Source organism: Triticum urartu, chromosome 5A (genome assembly GCF_056163025.1).
Source record: "Triticum urartu cultivar PI428250 chromosome 5A, HENAU_Tu73, whole genome shotgun sequence".
NCBI classification, from domain to species: domain Eukaryota; kingdom Viridiplantae; phylum Streptophyta; class Magnoliopsida; order Poales; family Poaceae; genus Triticum; species Triticum urartu.
In genome coordinates this window covers 4,944,869-4,964,270 of record NC_141877.1, presented here as the reverse complement: position 1 = coordinate 4,964,270, position 19,402 = coordinate 4,944,869, and the positions used below count along the sequence as shown (strand labels likewise).

The following is a 19,402-nucleotide window of genomic DNA, read 5'->3' as shown; positions in this document are numbered from 1 at the left end:
ACTGCAGGGGCTGTTATTGATTGTAATAAAAGCAAGGTCACTTTTCATATCAATGGTAATGAGCATACGGCACACTTTCCGAAGAAACAATTCCAAGTGAATGGTATTAATGTTATTGAAAAATCTCCGACAATCACGATTGGAAGTTTTCAAATACCTCTACCTACTGTCAAAAAGAAATACGAAATGCTTATTGTTGGGGAAATGCATATCCCCATTGAGGTAACTTAGTGATTTACGAAAGTTCTTCGGTTTCATGCTAACCAAAAGTGGTTGTTAATAAGACTTGATCAACCTTATTAATGAATCATTTTTGAACGGTCTGAAGCTGATGAATTTAATAAGCACTACTTTCTGTCCCTACCTTTTATTTTCTGTTTTTATTAGTTAAATAAAATAAAATGCCATGATTTGTCTATTTTCTGAATTTCCCGTGCAATAAAAAATGACCCAAAAATAAAATTTCTCAGAATGCCCTGAAAATTTTATATGATTTTTTCCTGAATATTTAAGAGTTTTTGGTGCAAAAATAACCAGAGGGGGGGGGGTGCACCAGGTGGGCACAACCCACCTGGGCGCGCAGCACCCCCTGGCGCGCCCTGGGGGTTGTGGTCCCCACGTGGGCCCCTCACTTATCTCTTCGTCCCACATTGTCACCTACCTCTAGAAAAAAATCACTCTTGCTCTCTCTCCCGAGTTCTTGCTCATTTTGCTGCCATTTTCGATCTCTTTGCTCGAAGCTCCGTTTTCGAAACTGTTTTGGGAGATTGTTGCTTGAAAATTGTACACGGACATGATGAACCTATTTGGAAGGAGTTCTTTGAGTAGACGATCCTCGGGGGCATCCTCTAGTGACAGTTTTGCCCGCCAGTCTTACGTTGAACCAAGTTAAAGTTCCACGCGAGATGCAGCCACCAAAACATGCTTATGGCCTTGCGATGAGTATATGACGCAGGTGGGCATCAAGGAGGAATTTGAGCAATATGTTCACAATGCCGGTCTCGATCCTTACCTCTCAGATAAGTGTGAACAATGCCATCTTCTCACTGAATCATTTGTCAAAGGATTTAAATATTTTCCACATGAGTCTAGGGTGTCATTTATGCTTTATGATGAACCATTTACTATTCCACTAGAATATTTTGCTTACCATTGCAAACTTCCATTTTGGGGTTCGCTTGATGAGCCAGCAAAGGCTGAGTATGAGACCTTGATCAACACATTTCACATACATCTTTTGGCAATCAAATATGTGGTTTATTGAGTTTTATTCGTTCATTTCTTGCTATGAATTGTTGAATTTGTGAATGATAATCATATAAAGAATCATTTACTAGTCATTTGTTTCTTTTGCAAAAAAGTGCGCAAAGGCACTATAAACTTCAAGATCCGGACTAGTGGTTAAGAGAACCAGTCAAGTGAAAAGAAAGAAGAAAGACAGAGGGACTTGTGTGTGAAGAAATGATGCTCCAGGGGACAAGTTAAAGAAGAAAGGGACCTTCTTGTGAAGAAATAAGAAAAGGAGAAGGGCCAAAATTGCAAAGTGGCAGATCAGAGGAGGGGTCAAAATCCCTAGCGGCTGTCGATCCCCATCGGGTCTGGCATCTCCATCTCTCTCCCTCACCACTTCTTCTTCCATCTCCGGCCGCCGCCGCGGCCAGGCCGGCGTGGCGGCGCGCCACCCAGCACCTCCACATGCTCCACACCACCGCCATCACCACCACTCCCCGCTTCACCGCGCCACCATCACCACCGCACCACTGAGCACCTCCGCACGAGAGTTTCCTTGCTGCTGCTCCTTCTTCCCTCGCCTTGCTGCTGCTTCTACTGCTTCTTCTCCAAGCCCCGCTGCTGCTCCCTTCTTGTTGCGCCCCTGCTCCTCCTTCTCCTCTCTCCATCCCCACGTTGCTGCTGCTTCTTCTTGCGACTTCCTGCTCCCTTCGCCTACCTTTCTGCTCCCTCTCTCTTCTCCGAACCTTTTGCTGCTCCTCCTCCCCCCACGAACCTGATGCTCCTTCCTCAATCTCCTGCTGCTTCTCTTCTTCTTCTATCTTGCCGCTGCTTATCTCTCTTTCTGAATTTTCTGTAATAGGAGATGTGTAGTACTTGTAAGGTTCAGATTTTGATAAGTGTTTGCAACCAACTAGTTTGCTTAGTTCGTACTTGTTAAATATCATGTCATAAATTCTATGTTCTGAATAGTGGATTTCTTGTTGCTTTGGGAACTAACTAATATGCAATATTTTGTTACTTTGGTAATATGTGTTCTGTCAGCATATATATGTGTTCACCCTGTGTATTTCTTCTCGCTGTACTAGTTAATTTCTACCAGCAATTTTTAGTTGTTAAATACTATTGTGTTGTTCTGTGGGCACTAATCTTGTGGCTTGTAAGATTTCGTTTTTGTTGTCTCTTGTTAACCTGAACCGTGGTGTAGTATCCTGTTCGCATATGTGTGGTTTTGTGTGTTCTGTAGTCCCTGTATTAGCTATATACCTGTGATATATAAATGTGTGTGTGTGTGTGTTTGATTTGATACAATTATATTTTTTTCATATATTCTCGCTTCTTCCCTTTGTTTATGTTTGATAGTAATGTGTCCTTGTCATGTTATGCTCATGTCCTTCCACTTCTCTTGTCATTGATGTATACTCGTATTAGTATTTTAACTTATCAAGCATTACGAAAATACCAAAAAGACAATGAGTAAAATCTGAATCTCCCTTTTGCTTATTTTCATTTTCTTTGTCGTCGACTTTGGTTAGTTTAGGTCTATATTTCCTCGCAATCATCATCTGAACTCTGTCACCTAGCTTTAGCCGAGCATCGTTGCCGTTGCCTAGTCCCTGTGGAGAACACGACACTCACAGAATGGGGCGTTAAAACCCCACTGTACCTACAATTGATCATTTTGGCGCCGTTGCCGGGGACTAGCGTCATGCGATTGTGTTAGGCTATAGACTAGGTTTTTCTTCTTTCTCTAGTTTGTGCCATATATTTGTGATATGTCTCTAATCACTAACCCCTGTTCTAGCTAGTATCTTTTTGTTTTCTTTTCCTTTTGCAGGTTAGAGCTATCTCGGTTATGGCATATTATTCAGATTGTCTCGGAGATGCGAGGAACACTACAAACAGCATGGAAAGTATTCAAGAACCGATAAGTAATATTTCCCATCGATTAGATGATTTAGCTCGGCAGCGAGAAGTAGTTTTTGAGGATAGGCCTAGCTCTTATGATCCTTATTCTAGAGGTCATCCTTATGTTGCTCCTACATGCCATATTTGTGGATTTCAGGGCCATTCACCCGCCGAATGTCAGCGTGGTTACTCTCACGCTCCCGATTGTTATGGCATGAGCTTCGCCCCACAGCCAAGCTCATACCAAAACAATTACTCGCATGGGTGGCCTGAAAACCAGAATATGTCATATAGGAGCAACAACCCTGAGATCTCATCGTTTGCCTCTAGTTATCCAATGCAGGGATTTAGGTACAACGAGGAGAGCCACAACTATGCATCACAACAATTTTATTCACCTCCTACTCATATACCTCAGCACCAGGAGATGTTGCCAATGGAGTTAAATGGTCCTCCATTTGGTCAACCAACAATTCCAGCACCTGTCGTGCAATCTCATGTGCAAGTGCCCACACAAGATGAGTTCGATGACATAGACAAGCTCACACTTTTGAGTCTCGAGTTCACTTGGAGTGCCGAGGATGATCCAATTAGGCCGGTGATACTAGAGGAAATGAAGAAGATCAAGAGTGGAAAAGAGCTGGTGGAAGAAGTAAGGAAAATTGAGAAGAACATCAATGCTGGAAGTACTATCTCCTCCCTCCTTGAGCTGAGTGTTGCCGAGATTCCCCTTGATACATGTGAGGTTCCAACACCGTCACACCCAGCTGAGCAAGATAGCGAGAGTCCAGAGGAAGAGAGACCTCAGATTGAAGATGAATTAGAAGACAAGGAACAAGATGATCAAGAGCTGCAATTCCCAAGTGATCAAGATGAAGATCCGCTACCTATCACTCATGAAGAAGTAAAAGAAGCTGATGTAGTTGAAGATGAAGAACCTAAGATTCATTTTCCTATTGTCATACAAGAGCGTGATATAGCAGGTTTATCTAATCCTCTCGATGACATGCGTCCATATGAATTGTTTGCTACTACCTTGCATTGCATGATGTTATCTATTAAAGTAGATTTGAAGAAGTGTTTGCTTGGATATGATGATACATATACTGTTGGTGGCATTGCTCATATTAATGATGATCACACTTATTTTCCTCATGCCAAACCTATGCTTAATGATAAATATCATCCTCATGTTAGTATTGAGCTTGCTGATTCCTATCATACTCGCCATGTTCTTTATAGCTATGCTTATGTAATTGGGTACTCTATTGATGATTTAGAGGTCATTACCCCTTTCACTTGTATGGTCTCTTTTGTCGAGTGCTCTTTCAGGTTTTTGCTACAGCACCATTCACTACATGCTGACCAGGTTCGAGGTGACATTCCTTGGGACCCCGGTGGATTTAGAGCATGGTGAAGAGGAGAAGCAATGGGCACATACAAGGAAGAGAAAAGCTGGAGCGTGCACGAGGATAGAGAGCATGAGGATAGAGAAGCAAAAGGAGAGGAGTCACGATGCAAGGGAATGTGAGATGATCGAGCGAGTTCTACTTCATAAAGCCCGGTGAGCTGTTTCATGACCCCAATCTGAATATATCATCTATTGATACAAGCTGAAATCAATTGCTAGTTGGGTTGCTTGAGCCATTTCTTAAATATCGTCCCACTGAATTTTACCTTCGACATAGAGTGATTGATGTGAATATGTGAACTAAGTGTTGAATGCCTTGTAAACTAGTGATCTACACAATGCTTGCTTTGCTGAAAGTAGTGGAAGCACTACTAGAAAAAGGGCTGCTAGTGGCGCACCTGTTTTCGCTACTAATGGCGCACTACAGGTGCGCCACTAGCACCACGCCATTAGATTTTTACCAGCAGTGCGCCATTAGTATACTAGATACTAATGGCGCACGCCATTAGTAACAATTTATTTTCAATATTTTTTTCAGATTTTTTTTATTTCTTTTTTCAAAAAAATTCAATTTTTTTCATTTTTTTCTTAATCTCAGGTCACTATAGCTTAATCTCGGGTCAATATGCTTAATCTCAGGTCAAATCGCACTCCGTGGTCAAAATTCCCGAAAGGTCACCCATCCTCACACTACTCCAGCTCAAGCATGCTTAACTTCAGAGTTCTATCAAACCCCAGCAACAACTCACTTCACAGGCACTTGTTGATATATCTACCATATCAATCCTATTATACCTTGTTGATGTCTAGGACTTTGTTCATGTTCATGACTATGATGAAATTTTGAAAAATATTTCAAACTTCCCGGTCATATTACGTATCATTTTTAGAAAAAAAATTCAAAAAAAAATTCAAAACCAATTTTTTTTTGTTACTAGTGGCGCACCACATCCACGGTGCGCCACTAGTAAGTTTGAAATTTTTTAATTTTTTTGCCTCTAGATCTTGAAAGCCCCGTAACTTTTTTTCTGTTAGGTTTTTGGGGATTTTGAAAATGTTTTTAAATTCAGATGTAACTTTTCGAGTAGATGATTTTTCATATAAAAAACTTTTTAATCCGAGTTCGTATGCAAAAGTGATGCCCATTTTACAAATTTCCAGAGAGATTTTGCAAATAAAGTTGAAATTCATATTTGTAAATTTTCCCAACAACTAGACCACATATCACATGGGAAACTTATTTTCTTTTATTTTTTTGACATTTTATCATTTTCTTTTATTTTTTTAAAACTGAAAAGGCGGTCCACTTGGGGGGGGGGTGCATTCGGTGGAATTTTTGGGCCAAGTTAGTAATGGGAGTGGTGCGCCATTACTAGTTGAACTAGTAATGGCGCACCACTCCCACGGTGCGCCATTACTAGTTTTGAAAAAAATTACTAGTGGCGCACCGTGGATGTGGTGCGCCATTACTAGTTAAAACTACTAATGGCGCACTATCCCCTGGTGCGCCATTACTAGTTTTGAAAAAAATAAAAAAAATTTGAAAAAAATTTTGAATTTTTTTTACTAATGGCGCACCGTGGATGTGGTGCGCCATTACTAACTAGTAATGGCGCACTACATCCACGGTGCGCCATTAGTATATAGTAATGGCGCACCACATGTCTGGTGCGCCATTAGTATATAGTAATGGCGCACCACATGTCTGGTGCGCCATTAGTGTCCATTTCATCTATAGCCCTTTCCTAGTAGTGAAGCTATTAGTTTTGAGTGCTCAAATCCCTAGTGCACTAGAATTAATCATTTTCTGCATTTACTATGATACACCTAAATCACCATGTTTAGATGGTGAATTTGTGTTAAGTGTGTTCCCATTGAGAGCAATCACCTAACCACTATGGATTAGCATGCTATGTTCCCTGGATCGGTAGCATGTGAACCAGACATGGAGAAGTGATGATTCCTGTTTTTGTGCTTATGCGTTGTTCATTTAAGATAGGTAATAATGAATAAATAAGTCTGGTCTACCTAAAGTAGCATGTCATGTTCCCTGGATCGGTGGCATGCATGTGAAATCTGGTAGCTTGGACAGTAATAAATAAATAAAAATGTAATTGTCGAACTAGGTGTATACCATGTTCTCGGGATCGGCGGTATATTCCTTTGGGGAGACAAACAAAAATAACTAATAATTGGTCGAGCCAGGTGTATACCATGTTCTCGGGATCGGTGGTATGTTCCTTTGGTAAGACTGATAAAATATTATCATTACTTTCTTCAAATTCAATAAGTGGTTCAACCACAAAATTTTATTTCTGCAAATAAGAGATTTAATTCTAGTTCTTTTTGTTCTTGGGATCATGCTCTCTTTAGGAACCATTTGGCGCAGTCATCAATTAAACCTGTTGATCCTCTTTTATCATTGTAAAAGTTTAAAATGGTCATGCTTACTAGTATCCTACTGCTTTGTAGCACTCTTAACCATCAATTTTCACTAGCTAAGTCCAAAGCATGCATTGTTTGGAGATCTATTTTACCAGGACATCCTTTACTCAGCTCACTGTTCATATTCTTGCTCTTGTCATCTACCTTTGCTTGAGGACAAGCAAAGATTTAAGTGTGGGGGAACTTGTTCAACACATTTCACATACATCTTTTGGCAATCAAATATGTGGTTTATTGAGTTTTATTCATTCATTTCTTGCTATGAATTGTTGAATTTGTGAATGATAATCATATAAAGAATCATGTACTAGTCATTTGTTTCTTTTGCAGAAAAGTGCGCAAAGGCACTATAAACTACAAGATCTGGACTAGTGGTTAAGAGAATCAGTCAAGTGAAAAGAAAGAAGAAAGACAGAGGGACTTGTGTGTGAAGAAATGATGCTCCAGGGGACAAGTTAAAGAAGAAAGGGACCTTCTTGTGAAGAAAGAAGAAAATGAGAGGGGCCAAAATTGCAAAGTGGCAGATCAGAGGAGGGGTCAAAATCCCTAGCGGCTGCCGATCCCCATCGGGTCTGGCATCTCCATCTCTCTCCCTCACCACTTCTTCTTCCATCTCCGGCCGCCGTCGCGGCCAGGCCGGCGTGGCGGCGCGCCACCCAGCACCTCCACACGCTCCACACCGCCGCCATCCATCACCACCACTCCCCGCTTCACCGCGCCACCATCACCACCACACCACTGAGCACCTCCGCGCGAGAGTTTCCTTGCTGCTGCTCCTTCTTCCCTCGCCTTGCTGCTGTTTCTACTGCTTCTTCTCCAAGCCCCGTTGATGCTCCCTTCTTGTTGTGCCCCTGCTCCTCCTTCTCCTCTCTCCATCCCCACATTGCTGCTGCTTCTTCTTGCGACTTCCTGCTCCCTTTGCCTACCTTGCTGCTCCCTGTCTCTTCTCCAAACCTTTTGCTGCTCCTCCTTCCCCCATGAACCTGCTGCTCCTTCCTCAATCTCTTGCTGCTTCTCTTCTTCTTCTATCTTGCCGCTGCTTATCTCTCTTTCTGAATTTTCTGTAATAGGAGATGTGTAGTACTTGTAAGGTTCAGATTTTGATAAGTGTTTGCAACCAACTAGTTTGCTCAGTTCATACTTGCTAAATATCATGTCATAAATTCTATGTTCTGAATAGTGTATTTCTTGTTGCTTTGGGAACTAACTAATATGCAATATTTTGTTACTTTGGTAATATGTGTTCTGTCAGCATATATGTGTGTTCACCCTATGTATTTCTTCTCGCTGTACTAGTTAATTTCTACCAGTAATTTTTAGTTGTTAAATACCGTTGTGTTGTTCTGTGGGCACTAATCTTGTGGCTTGTAAGATTTCATTTTTGTTGTCTCTTGTTAACCTGAACCGTGGTGTAGTATCCTGTTCGCATATGTGTGGTTTTGTGTGTTCTGTAGTCCCTGTATTAGCTATGTACCTGTGATATATAAATGTGTGTGTGTGTGTGTGTTTGATTTGATACAATTATATTTTGTCATATATTCTCGCTTCTTCCCTTTGTTTATGTTTGATAGTAATGTGTCCTTGTCATGTTATGTTCATGTCCTTCCACTTCTCTTGTCATTGATGTATACTCGTATTAGTTTTTAACTTATCAAGCATTACGAAAATACCAAAAAGACAATGAGTAAAATCTGAATCTCCCTTTTGCTTATTTTCATTTTCTTTGTCGTCGACTTTGGTTAGTTTAGGTCTATATTTCCTCGCAATCATCATCTGAACTCTGTCACCTAGCTTTAGTCGAGCATTATTGTCGTCGCCTAGTCCCTGTGGAGAACACGACACTCACAGAATGGGGCGTTAAAACCTCACTGTACCTACAATTGATCAGACCTTCTTGACTAGCCTTTGCTACGGTGAAAATAGGGGAGTAAGGCAAGGAAGAATAAAGAGCATTCACTTTCCCGCAATTCAGTACATTGCATTATTTAACGGGAAATGCATAGTAGGCAAGCAAGACTGTAGCATACTTTGTTCGCGAGACTTGAGCCTCATTCACACCGCTCTCACTGGTGAAAGCAATTATAACCTTGGAGCGATTGTTGCACGTAGACTTCAGAATAACGCCAAAAGTGGCTGGTTCTATGGTGGAATTTATGTTTAGCACGAGGACTGGGTGTTTCACCTTTGCCCTTTGACCCTATCCTACCCACTCGATATTTTGATTTTGATGCCTTAAAGGAGCATAAGATTCTCAAGGGAAGGGCTGATAACTTCACTTATAATTTGTTGTTTAACCAATCACATGTTGTGGAAAGATATTTGCCCGCGCCTGGTCTCTTTGATTATCACAGCAAGGAAAGATATTTTGTTCTTGAGAGCGAGGCCTGAGGTCACAACACAGCAGTGTTGGCGGCACGGCATGCTAAGGCCTCCGCACTGAGAGCCTCTGTGAGCTACCATGCCGACAACTACCCTCCAGGCTACTGATTCACTACCAAGTTAGGACAAAAGCCTAAGCTTGGGGGAGTACGTGTTTCTCACCGACATTATATTCATGTTCACACATCATTCCATTTGTGGGTGTTCACACTTTTTCATTGTATCATCCATGCTTAGATTTATTTTCTTGCTTTCTTCTTGTGTGTTTGATTTTTTAGAAAAACCAAAAAAATTAGTTGTAATAATTTACTTTCTATGCATGCTTAGTAGTAGCACTAAAAAGAAAATCTAGAAAGATTTCCTTGTTCTTCTTTTGCTTGTTGGGAGCTTTCCCGTGTAAATAGTTTTTCTCATTTTTATTTAATTGCTGAAGAAAACCAAAAAACTCCAAAAATATTTCAGTGTGTTTCTCTGAAATTATTTTCTTTTATTCGACTATTACCGAGGAGAAGACCACGATGAAAATGTTGAGTGGCTCTCACATGAATAACTGTTGAATTAATAAGAGCCCATTTTACCTTGTCTTCTCCCGTTGAATAATTTTTTTTGCAGATTCCAGCTTAGTCCATGGAACTCTTGCACTATTATCATTTTCATATCATTCGGTCGTGCAAGGGAAACACAATAATGATGATATTCGATGAACTGGCCGTGGCAAAGCGAAACTGGTATGAACTCGACTTGTCTTGTCTGTGTAAATATGTTTAACCTAGTGCCCATGATTCAGCCTGTTATGATTAAACATGTTTGCAATGACAATTAGAGATTATAGTTTCTCATGCCATGCATAAGTAGCTGGGAGTTAATAATGATTTATCTTGGATATCAACATAGCGTTAAAATGATTGTGATATAGTATGATGATATGGTATCCTCCTCTGAATGTTCGAGTGGCTTGACTTGGTACATGTTCATGCATGTAGTTGAATCAAAACCAACATAGCCTCTATAATGTTTATGTTCATGGTGTTCATATCCTACTCGTGCTAGTGTCCAATGTTACTTATGCATAATGCCTGGTCATGATCGTTGTTGCTCTCTAGCTGGCCGATTCCCAATCTTAAAATTGCTAGCCTTAGCCTGTACTAAGTGGGGATTCTGCTTGTACATCAAAAACCTTGAACCCAAAGTTATTCCAGATGAGTCCACCATACCTACCTATATGCGGTATTTCCCTGCCGTCCTAAGTAAATTTGCATGTGCCACCTCTAAAAACTTCTAAAAAATTATTCGCTTTGTGTGCCTCGATCGTTCATGGAATGACAGGAGGTGGTCGATATCTTCCGTGCTAAGCATGTTATCCTCAGGTCAAGTGTTTATTCACTATCGCACGAGGAAATGGGCGGTAATAGGGATTCCCAGTCCCGAACTAAAAAATGCAAATAATTAAACAAAACTCCCCCAGGGCTGTTGTTGGTTTCGACGACACCCGTTGTTTCGGACAAGCCGTGGAATGTGATTGTTGGTGGAGGGGGAGTAAACCTTTACTTTTATCGCTTGGGAACCGCCACTAGCGTGCTTAGCATGGAAGATGTTGATAACTGATGGTCGTGAAGTGAATGAGAAGGGTGCATGCCTCAAAATATCATTTATCTATGTTTTAAAAATTGAGCTCTGGCACCTCTACAAATCACTGCTTCCCTCTACGAAGGGACTTTCTATTTACTTTTATGTTGTGTCATCACCTTCTATAAACAAGCGCCAGAAACTGAGTAGAGCACAATGCTCATGATTTATGCATTGTGTATAGCTAATGTTGGGTGCATCATGACTGGATCTTTTCTACCATGAATTACAATGTTTAGTCGCTGCTTGAACTTCGGAGGTGCTCTCCATTTATGTTTTGCGGTCTCAGAAAGGGCTAGCGAGATACCATTATTGTCATATTATATCATGATTGTTTTGACAACGTGCTGCCGTTTGATATATATTATTATTGCTCGCTAGCTGATTATGTCGTTGTTATGAATCATTATAATCTTTAAGAGTTATTGTCGACATGGTTAGTTATAATGTTGGCTGAAAACCTAGGTGTTGTTTAAGCTTATTTATGCAAACAAGAGCAAAAGAGTTCGTAAAAGTTTTTCTTTCTCACTTTCAGTTTATCAACTGAATTGCTTGAGGACAAGCAAAGGTTTAAGCTTGGGGGAGTTGATACATCTCCAACGTATCTACTTTTTCTCACACTTTTCCTCTTGTTTTGGACTCTAATTTGCATGATTTGAATGAAACTAACACCGGACTGATGCTGTTTTTAGCAGAACTACCATGGTGTTGTTTTTGTGCAAAAAATAAAAGTTCTTGGAATGGAACGAAACTTTTTGAGGATTTTTTTATATCAATAAAGAGAATTTCTGGAGCCAAGACCCACCGGAGAGGGGCCCCTAGGTGGGCACAACCCACCAGGGCACGCCCCCTCTCCCGGCGCGCCTAGGTGGGTTGTACCCACCTGGTGGCCCCGCTGACGACCCCCCTGATACTATAAATTCACATTATTCTAGAAAAAAATTAGGGCGAAAGAATTATCGCGATCCATGAGACGGAGCCGCCGCCAAGCCATGTTCTTCCTCGTGAGGGCAGATCTGGAGTCCTTTTTGGGCTCCGGAGAGGGGATCTTTGATCTTCGTCATCACCAACCTATCTCCATCGCCAATTCCGCTCCCCACTGGGAGTGAGTAATTCCTTCGTAGGCTCACTGGTCGGTGAGGAGTTGGATGACATTCATCATGTAATTGAGTTAGTTTTGTTAGGGCCTGATCCCTAGTATCCACTATGTTCTTAGATTGATGTTGCTATGACTTTGCCATGCTTAATGCTTGTCACTTTGGGCCCGGGTGCCATGATTTCAGATCTGAACCATTTATGAATTCATCATTATATCCATGTTTTAGATCCAATGTAGCAAGTTATAGTCACCTACTACGGTTATGATCCGGCAACCCCGGAGTGACAACAACCGGGCCCACTCCCGATGATTATCGTAGTTTGAGGAGTTCATTTATTCACTATGTGTTAATGCTTTGTTCCGGTTCTCTATTAAAAGGAGGCCTTAGTATCCCTTAGTTTCCAATATGGACCCCGCTGCCACGGGAGGGTAGGACAAAAGATGGCATGCAAGTTCTTTTAATAAAGCACGTATGACTATTTATGGAATACATGCCTACATTATATCGATGAACTAGAGCTAGTGCCATATCGCCCTAGGTTATAACTGTCTCATGATGAATATCATCCAACAAGTCATTGATCCAATGCCTACGAATTTATCCTTATTTTCTGCTAAGTTACTACTGCTATCATCACTGTTACACTTGCTACAAATTACTGCTATCACTGTTACTGTTACTATTGCTGCTGCTACTACTATCAAAACTATCAAACTACTTTGCTACTGATCACTTTGTTGTAGATAATTAATCTCCAGGTGTGGTTGAATTGACAACTCAGCTGCTAATACCTTCAAATATTCTTTGGCTCCCCTTGTGTCGAGTCTATAAATTTGGGTTGAATACTCTACCCTTGAAAACTGTTGCGATCCCCTATACTTGTGGGTCATCAAGTTCAAGTCTCCATACAACTTTTGGGACGAAGCCATCAACACCACTTGTCATGCATCCAATCGGCTCTATCTCCGCAAAGGCTTGAACAAGACTTCATATGAAATACTCACCGGTAACAAGCCTAACCTCAAGTACTTTTGGGTGTAAGTGTTTCATCCTCAAGAAAGGTGTTCGTTTGTCTAAATTTGAGGCTAGAGCTCACGTGGGCATATTTTTTGGTTATGCTACAAACTCTCATGCTTACCGTGTCCTCAATAAGTCCACGAGACTTATTGAGGAGACGTGTAACGTGGAGTTTGATGAGAATAACGGCTCCCAAGTGGAGCAAAGTGGTACTTGTGATGTCGGTGATGAAATTCCTCCCCAAGCCATAAGAAGAATGGGTGTTGGTCATATCCTACCCATTGAGGAACCCCTTGTGGCCGAAGGAGAATGACAATGTTCAACTCAAGTGGAATCATCACCAACCCAAGACCCACACGCTTCCAAAGAACAAAATGAAGTCCCTTAAACAAATGAACACAATCAAGGGCAAGATCAACCTCAAGATGGTGGTGTACCGCCAAGTGATGCCCAAGGTCAAGTTCTCACCACTGAGCAAGTTCAAGATCAAGAACAAGATCAAGATGACGCTCAAGATGATCAAGTTACCGCTCCTCAACTCTCTCTTGAGGAGGAATTGGCGCGTCGTGCCGCCAAGATTGCGTCCAAGCTCACTACCAAAGATCATCTCATGAAGAATGTGCTTGGAAGCTTAAGAAAGGGGGTAAGCACTCGTAGACAATCAACAAACTATTGTGAACATCACGTGTTTGTCTCTTGTGTTGAACCCCAAAAGGTCTATGAGGCGCTCGAGTATCCGGATTGGCTCAATTCCATGCATGAAGAATTCAACAACTTCGAGCACAACAAGGTGTGGAGATTGGTGCCAAGGCCAAAGGGGAACCATAAGGTCATTGGAACCAATTGGATATTCAAGAACAAGCAAGATACTCATGGAATTATTGTTCACAACAAGGCTCGTTTGGTAGCACAAGGCTACTCCCAAGTCGAGGGTATCAACTAAGGTGAAACCTTTGCTCCCGTTGATCGCCTTGAATCTATTTGTTTGTTGATTGCTTATGCTTCTCATCATAACTTCATGTTGCAACAAATGGATATGAAGTGTGCTTTTCTCAATGGTCCTATCAATGAGTTGGTATATGTCAAACAACCCCCAGGGTTTGAGGATCCGAGTTCCCCAATCATGTGTACCAACTCAATAAGGCACTCTATTGCCTTAAACAAGCCCCACGTGTGTGGTATGAGCACCTTACCGAGTTGTTGCAAGATCGTGGGTTTGAAATTGGGAAAATCGACCCCACTCTTTTTACTAAGAAGGTCAAAGGGGAGTTTTTTGTATGCCAACTATATGTTGATGATATTATCTTTGGTTCTCCTAACAAAGCTTTCAATGAGGAGTTTGCCGCTCTCATGACCTCAAAGTTGAAGATTTTCATGATGGGAGAGTTGAAGTTCTTTCTCGGGTTTGTAATCAAACAAAGAAGAGAAGGAATCTTCATCAACCAAGCCAAATACACTCAAGACAGGCTCAAGAGATTCAAGCTAAGTGATGTCAAGCCAGCTTCCACTCCAATGCCCGTCAAATGCCAACTTGACATAGATCCCAATGGTAAATCTATGGATCAAAAGGTATATCACTCCATGATTGGCTCCTTGCTACCTTTGAGCATCTAGACCGGATATCATGTTGAGTGTGGGAATTTGTGCACGGTTTCAAGCCGCACCTAAGGAAATCCATTATGTGGCGGTCAAGCGAATCTTTTGATATTTGGCTCATACCCCAAACTTTGGCTTATGGTACCCAAGAGGAGCTAACTTCAACCTTGTGGGCTTTTCGGACTCGGATTGGGCGGGAGACAAAGTGGATAGGAAGTCAACTTCCGGAGGGTGCCAATTTCTTGGTTGCTCTTTGGTGAGTTGGGTCTTCTAAGAACCAAAGTTGTGTGTCTCTCTCGTCCACCGAAGCAGAGTATGTGGCCGCCGGTAGTTGTTGTTATCAACTTCTATGGATGAGGCAAACTTTAAAGGATTACAGTGTCATTTGTGACAATGAAAGTACCATCAAGTTTTATCTTAATCCGGTGCAGCACTTCAAAACAAAGCATATTGAGATTCAGTATCACTTCATCCGGGATCACATTAGGCGAGGCGAGATCAAGCTCAACTATGTCAACACTCATGATAACCTTGCAGATATCTTCACGAATCCCTTGGATGAAGCAATATTTCGCGAATTAAGGCAAGAGCTAGATATCATTGATTTGGGCAATGTGGCTTGAAACTTTGCACACCCCACCATACTTATCTTGATGTCTTGTTTAGGTCTAGGCATGGACATAGGGGGAGTATTGTTCTCTCAATGAACTTTCCCTCCCCCATTATGCATAAATTGATCAACTCTTTCACATTTACCATTGTAGATGGTACTTGTGCTTCAAAGACGAGTTTTGGTCATGGGCCCAAGGATAATTCTTCGCAGTGCCATACCAATTGACTCAAACATAGGTGGCTCCGGCCACCGCCCTCTCTCTTTGAGAGGTTTTGTTTCATGTTTGGTCCACGTTGCCTTTTTGCCTTCTTGTGAGTCATGGTTGTGTTTGTTTTGCTTCGTTTGTGATCTTTTGCGTGTCCGGTTGCTCAAAGTGTGCATTGCAAAGGCAGTGTTTTTTAGTCTTTCCGAAACTTGCACTTTCTTGGGTGTACGGTACTACCGTGGCTAGCCACAGTACTACCGCAGGAGGTGGGTGGCATCTGTGCTCACACAACTACAACTCTGGCATGGTACTACCGCTTCCAGCACGATAGTAATTTTTTACTGCCGCTGGAAGAGCGGTACTACCGCCCAGTGTGTGGTACTTCCGCCCGGGCGGTACTACCATGACGACCCGCGGTACTACTGCGCTGCCGAGAACGCGTGGGCGTCAAGAGCGGGTAGGGGGAGTTCCGACGCCCCATACCCATTCATCTCTTCCCCTCACCTTGTCTCTCTCTCTCTCTATCTCTCTCTCTCTCTCCTTCCCAAGAACGGCATCGGAGGACCTCGCCGGATCTCCGTCTCCGGCCGCTCTCCTCGCATTCCGACCGATGGGATCGATCCCCACCTCGCCCTCTTGCCATGGAACCCGAGATCTCCCTTAGTCCCTCTCTCTTTGCCCCGTTGTTGTGCTTCTAGGTTTTGGGAGATGCATGTGTAGTTCTTGTGATTTTTGGACAAATCTTTGCAAGAGGAGATTGTTGGAGAGTGCTAGTGCAGTAGATATGCTATTTGGTGTGATGCAACAGTGTAGATTTGATCAACGGTAGTACCAATCTAAATTTAAGGATGTTTCTAGATCCATAGATGTTGTTTTTGCGAGATGTTGATCTGTGGGGTACTGATAACCCACAAGTATAGGGGATAAATTGTGGCCACTTTCGATAAGTAAGAGTGTCAAACCCAACGAGGAGCTAAAGGTAGAACAAATATTCCCTCAAGTTCTATCGACCACCGATACAACTCTACGCACGCCTAACGTTCGCTTTACCTAGAACAAGTATGAAACTAGAAGTATTTTGTAGGAGTTGTTGGATAGGTTTGCAAGGTAACAAAGAGCATGTAAATAGAAAGTAGGTGCATCTTAGATAAGGACACAACTAAGTTAGTTTTAGTAAAGAGCTTTTTGTTATGAGAAAGTTATTTGTCCCTAGGCAATCGATGACTAGACCGGTAATCATTATTGCAATTTTATATGAGGGAGAGGCATAAGCTAACATACTTTCTCTACTTGGATCATATGCACTTATGATTGGAACTCTAACAAGCATCCGCAACTACTAAAGATCATTAAGGTAAAACCCAACCATAGCATTAAAGTTTCAAGTCCTCTTTATCCCATACGCAAACAACCTACTTACTCGGGTCTGTGCTTCTGTCACTCACGCCACCCACCATAAGAAAATCATGAACATATTGCAAACCCTACAACAGGAATCCCTCATGCTTGCGCGACACGGAGAGCACCATAGGACAACACCAATAATAAAACATGCAACTCAAACCAATCACGATCATCAAATAACACATAGGACAAAACGGATCTACTCAAACATCATAGGATAGCCATACATCATTGGGAAATAATATATAGCGTTGAGAACCATGTTTAAGTAGAGATTACAGCGGGTAAAAGAGGGGTTACACCGCTGCATAGACGGGGGAAGAGTTGGTGATGATGGCGGTGAAGTTGTTGGTGAAGATTGCGGTGATGATGATGCCCCCCGGTGGCACTCCGGCGCCATCAGAAGCGAGGGAGAGAGAGCCCCCTCCTTCTTATTCTTCCTTGACCTCCTCCCTAGATGGGAGAAGGGTTTCCCCTCTGGTCCTTGGTCTCCATGGCATGGGAGGGGCGAGAGCCCCTCCGAGATTGGATCTGTCTCTCTGTCTCTCTCTGTTTCTGGATTCCCAGATTCTACCCTTTCACCGTTTCTTATATTCCCGGAGATCCCTAACTCCGATTGGGCTAGAATTTTAAAACGATCTCTATCCAGATATTAGCTTTCTTGCAGCGAAAGAAGGGCATCAACCGCCTTACGGGGTGGCCATGAGGGTCAGGGGAGCGCACCCTGCCTCATGCCTCCCTCGGGCACCGTCTCACGTGGATTTTTCTTCCCAAAAATCATATATATTCCAAAAAAATCTTCGTCAGTTTTTATCCCATTTGGACTCCGTTTGATATGGATATTCTGTGAAACAAAAAACATGCAACAAACAGGAACTGGCACTGGGCACTGGATCATATGTTAGTCCCAAAAATAGTATAAAAAGTTGCCAAAAGTATATGAAAGTTGTAGAATATTGGCATGGAACAATCAAAAATTATAGATACGACGGAGACGTATCAGCATCCCCAAGCTTAATGCCTGCTCGTCCTCGAGTAGGTAAATGATAAAAAAAGATAATTTTTGATGTGGAATGCTACCTAGCATAATCTTGATCATGTAATCTAATCATGGCATGAATATTAAGATACGAGTGATTCAAAGCAATAGTCTATCATTTGACATAAAAATAATGATACTTCAAGCCTAGTAATAAAGCAATCATGTCTTTTCAAAATAACATGGCCAAAGAAAGTTATCCCTACAAAATCATATAGTCTGGCTATGCTCCATCTTCACCACACAAAAATATCACATCATGCACAACCCCGATGACAAGCCAAGCAATTGTTTCATACTTTTGACGTTCTCAAACCTTTTCAACTTTCACGCAATACATGAGCGTGAGCCATGGATATAGCACTATAGGTGGAATAGAATGGTGGTTGTGGAGAAGACAAAAAGGAGAAGATAGTCTCACATCAACTAGGTGTATCAACGGGCTATGGAGATGCCCATCAATAGATATCAATGTGAGTGAGTAGGGATTGCCATGCAACGGATGCACTATAGCTATAAGTGTATGAAAGCTCAAACTGAAACTAAGTGGGTGTGCATCCAACTTGCTTGCTCATGAAGACCTCGGGCATTTGAGGAAGCCCATCATCGGAATATACAAGCCAAGTTCTATAATGAAAATTCCCACTAGTATATGAAAGTGATAACTCAAGAGACTCTCTATATGAAGAACATGGTGCTACTTTGAAGCACAAGTGTGGTAAAAGGATAGTAACATTGCCCCTTCTCTCTTTTTCTCTCATTATTTGGGCCTTCTCTCTTTTTTTGGCCTTTCTCTCTTTTTTTATCTTTTTTTCGTCTGGAGTCTCATCCCGACTTGTGGGGGAATCATAGTCTCCATCATCCTTTCCTCACTGGGACAATGCTCTAATAATGATGATCATCACACTTTTATTTACTTACAACTCGATATCTAGAACAAAGATATGACTCTATATGAATGCCTCTGGCGGTGTACCGGGATGTGCAATGATCTAGCGTAGCAATGACATCAAAAAACGGACAAGCCATGAAAACATCATGTTAGCTATCTTACGATCATGTAAAGCAATATGACAATGAATGCTCAAGTCATGTATATGATGATGATAAAAGTTGCATGGCAATATATCTTGGAATGGCTATGGAAATGCCATGATAGGTAGGTATGGTGGCTGTTTTGAGGAAGGTATATGGTGGGTTATGGTACCGGCGAAAGTTGCACGATACTAGAGAGCCTAGCAATGATGGAAGGGTGAGAGTGCGTATAATCCATGGACTCAACATTAGTCATAAAGAACTCACATACTTATTGCAAAAATATATTAGTCATCGAAATAAAGTACTATGTGCCTGCTCCTAGGGGGATAGATTGGTAGGAAAAGACCATCGCTTGTCCCCGACCGCCACTCATAAGGAAGACAATCAATAA

The 19,402-nt window shown here is 41.9% G+C and overlaps 1 protein-coding gene across 1 annotated transcript; it reads left to right on the top strand.

Moving 5' to 3' along the window:
• The first annotated feature begins 3,085 nt into the window (after window positions 1–3,085).
• LOC147967344 (uncharacterized) lies at window positions 3,086–4,706 on the top strand. Its single transcript, XM_087523104.1, has 2 exons — window positions 3,086–4,121; window positions 4,471–4,706. The coding sequence occupies exons 1-2, from the start codon at window positions 3,086–3,088 to the stop codon at window positions 4,704–4,706; spliced, it is 1,272 nt and encodes a 423-aa protein (XP_087379230.1).
• Window positions 4,707–19,402: the final 14,696 nt, after the last annotated feature.